General features: G+C 64.7%; 1 protein-coding gene across 1 annotated transcript; it reads right to left on the bottom strand.

Annotated features, from left to right (window-relative positions):
- Nucleotides 1–939: 939 nt before the first annotated feature.
- LOC104534504 (glucosylceramidase-like) lies at nucleotides 940–2,948 on the bottom strand (the record flags this gene model as incomplete). Its single annotated transcript, XM_010184868.1, is given in 9 exon segments — nucleotides 940–1,057; nucleotides 1,143–1,268; nucleotides 1,395–1,558; nucleotides 1,663–1,887; nucleotides 1,998–2,235; nucleotides 2,335–2,478; nucleotides 2,480–2,493; nucleotides 2,576–2,709; nucleotides 2,802–2,948. Coding segments are annotated over 9 exon segments (1,310 nt in total), but the record flags the coding sequence as incomplete, so codon positions are not given.
- Nucleotides 2,949–3,000: the final 52 nt, after the last annotated feature.

The following is a 3,000-nucleotide window of genomic DNA, read 5'->3' as shown; positions in this document are numbered from 1 at the left end:
CTCACAGCGCCCTTCCTGGGTGCGGCCGCGCTCAGCACCCACTCCTGACCCCGCACCCTCTTGCTCAAGAGGCCCCGGTTGCACTGCAGGGTCTGAGGCTCTGGCACAGCCCAAACCCCTCATTGCAGCGGGAACCACCCTGCCCCAGACACCCCGTCCTTGGGGGGACAGCACACCCCAGCACAGGGGACTGTGCCCCATCACACCAGCGCACCCCATCATGGGGCCACGGCAGCATCCCCCTCCCTGAAAAGCCTGCAAATGCCCTGGACCCACTGTGCTGCAATGCTCCTGGGCCTGGTTCTGCCTTCATCCCTGGTCTCAGGGTGCACCCCACATCCAGGGCTGGGGGAGATGTGACCCACACAACCCTCCAGCCCAGCACCGGGCTGCAAGTGGCGCCAGTGTGGCAGGGAAACCATAGAAAGCCAACGCTTGGCCACAAATCTTGCCCATGGCTCCACCAAGACAGGTCCCACGAGAGCACGGAGCCTCCTGCCCACGCCTGAATCTGCCCACAAAGGCAGCGGGAAAGCACCCGGGCTTGGCTTAGCCTCCTGGCAGGCAGCACTCACCTGAAACTGGGAGCAAACTGGTGCCTGGAGCACCACTGCCAGTTGTGGGGGGCAAAGCAGGGACTCCCACCAGGGCAGCACCCAGCTCTGGTGCCTGGGAGCAGGGGAGAGAGCCCCACGTTTCTCTTTCAGCCACAGACATCGAGGCAGCATCAGCGTTTAATGTTGCAGCAGCACACAGCAGTGCTCACAGCCAGGGGCACCGATGCTCTCGTCCCTTCTGCACACACACAGCACTTCCGGCCCGGCTCCGCCACGGCACAGACAGTGCTGAGCCACCTCCTCTACACTCCTGGGCCTGTGGGGCCGCGCTCCTGGTTCGGCTCAGTCCAGCCCTTGGCCAGCCATGGGCGTCCCAGCCCGGTCACGGCCGCCGCCCCAAGTAGGTCTGGATGGGGTAGGTCTGGATGGAGTTGGCCGGAGCCTCGGCTGCGATGAGGCCCACAGTGTCGGCCAGCCCGAAGGGGACGTTCTGCAGGGACCTGGAGCAAGGAGCAGCAGGGTCAGACCTGCAGCAGCCCCCGCTGCACAAGGCCCGGGTGGACGGGGGCCCGCGGCATCACTCACCGGTTCAGGACCACCACCACCACGGTGCCGTCAGGGCGCAGGAAAGCCGTGTACTCCAGCTCCGTCTTCTTGGGCTCTTTGGAGACGACGACCCCCACACGCTGGGAGCCCTCGGGGATGAACTTACTGTGCAAAACAGAGCAATAAACAACCCCAGGAAAGGGGCAAGACCCCAGCAGAGCTCCCCTCCCCACAAACCTGCCCTGGAGCCAGAGCCTGGGCAGCCAAGCGCGTGGGAGGGTCCCAACCCACCTGAAGTGGCCCATGTGGTAGAACATGGGCTGCTTGTAGAAGATGCCCTCGCTGGCGTCCACAATGACTGGGCTGTCCACGTAGTTCTTGACCCAGTTGGGGCCCCCCTCCAGGTCCAGGGCCAGGTTCCAATCGGTCCAACCGGACACAAAGTGGTTCAGGTTCTGCAAGGGGACAGCCCAGACGCCTGCCCAAGCAGCGGGAGACCGGGGGGCACCCCAACAGCCCTCTCCAGTGCTCGCTGCGCAGGGCGGTGCAGGGGCCTCACCGTCAGGATGCTGTGGCTGTACTGGTTCCCCCGCTCCCAGGAGCCCAGGATCACGTCCCTCTCCCAGAAGTGGGCCCCGATGCAGGCCTCCGTAGCCAGGATGAAGTAGTCGGGGAACAGCTCATGGGTGGGCACCACTGTGTCCTTTATGGGACCAATGAAGTCCAGGTACCAGTGGATGCCAATGCCGTGGACATAGCGAGCCGCCTCTTCATCCTCCAGGACCTGGAAGGGAGAAGTCAGCCACAACTGAGCCCTTTGGGGGGATGTGCTGTGCCAGAAGGACCGGGCTCTGCCGCATCTCGCCGCGCTGGTGCACCCCAGGCCACGCTCACCACTTTAGCCCAGTGCGGGAGGTGCAGGCGGTTGTCATCCAGGATGATGAGCTGGACGTGGCGGTGGGAGCTGTTGACCAGCGCGGGGCCCAGGTCCTGAGCAATGAAGTCGCGCTGCTGCTCGGCCGTGAAGCCCAGGCACTGGAAGGGGTAGTTGTTGATCAGCCCGGCCGTGGGCTCGTTCTCTGCCGTCACCGCCCAGAAGGTCAGGTTGTGCTTGGCGTATTCATCCAGGAACCTGGGCACAGGGGATGGGGTGAGCCGCGGGGTCCCCCCAGCGCCGCCACCGAGGATCCCCCGGGAATCCTCCCATCCCCTCGCACCGGGTGCTCCTCACCGAATGAAGTACTTGGCCCAGGTCTTGTGGACCTTGTCCCCAGCCTCCCCCTTCAGTGTTCCCTTGCCCACATAGGACTCGCTGGTCTTCATCCAGGTCGGGGAGGTCCAGGGGCTGGCGGACAGGGGCCGCGGGTGGTTTGTGGTGCAGGAGGGGGATCTGCGGGAGGGGGCAGAGTGACCACCTGAGCCGAGTCCCTGTGTGTCCCCCGCACCCCACTCTGCTCCCTCCCTCCGCTCGCCTTCAGCTTTGTGTCCTCATCTCGCAGGCTGAAGTGGGTGAGCTCGTAGTCGTAAGGGACGTCGTCGTAGGTGTAGGCGTGGAGGGAGAAGTCGCAGCTGGCCATGGGCAACCGGACGAGGTTGTACTCCAGCCCTGCCAGGCACCGCGGGGTGGGCAGTGGCACAGGAGGCTCCAAGCCCTGCAGGGTCCCCCATCACCATCCCTCCTGCCACCCCTCTTCTCACCCTCCTCAGAGAAGTACGAGCGGAGCAGATGATCCTGGGCCGCTTCGGGCAGGGAAAGGATGTTGATGGCAGCGGCATCGGTGATAGAGCCACCAAAACCCTTCACCTTCTGGTACCGCTGCATCATGTCCACGGTCAGGATGAGGTCTGCGGGGAGGGATGGTGTGACGGGAGGCCCAGGCAGGACCCAGCCATCACC

Source organism: Mesitornis unicolor, unplaced genomic scaffold, assembly GCF_000695765.1.
Source record: "Mesitornis unicolor isolate BGI_N332 unplaced genomic scaffold, ASM69576v1 scaffold40115, whole genome shotgun sequence".
Lineage (NCBI taxonomy): Eukaryota > Metazoa > Chordata > Aves > Mesitornithiformes > Mesitornithidae > Mesitornis > Mesitornis unicolor.
This window is presented reverse-complemented; position numbering and strand designations above follow the sequence as displayed.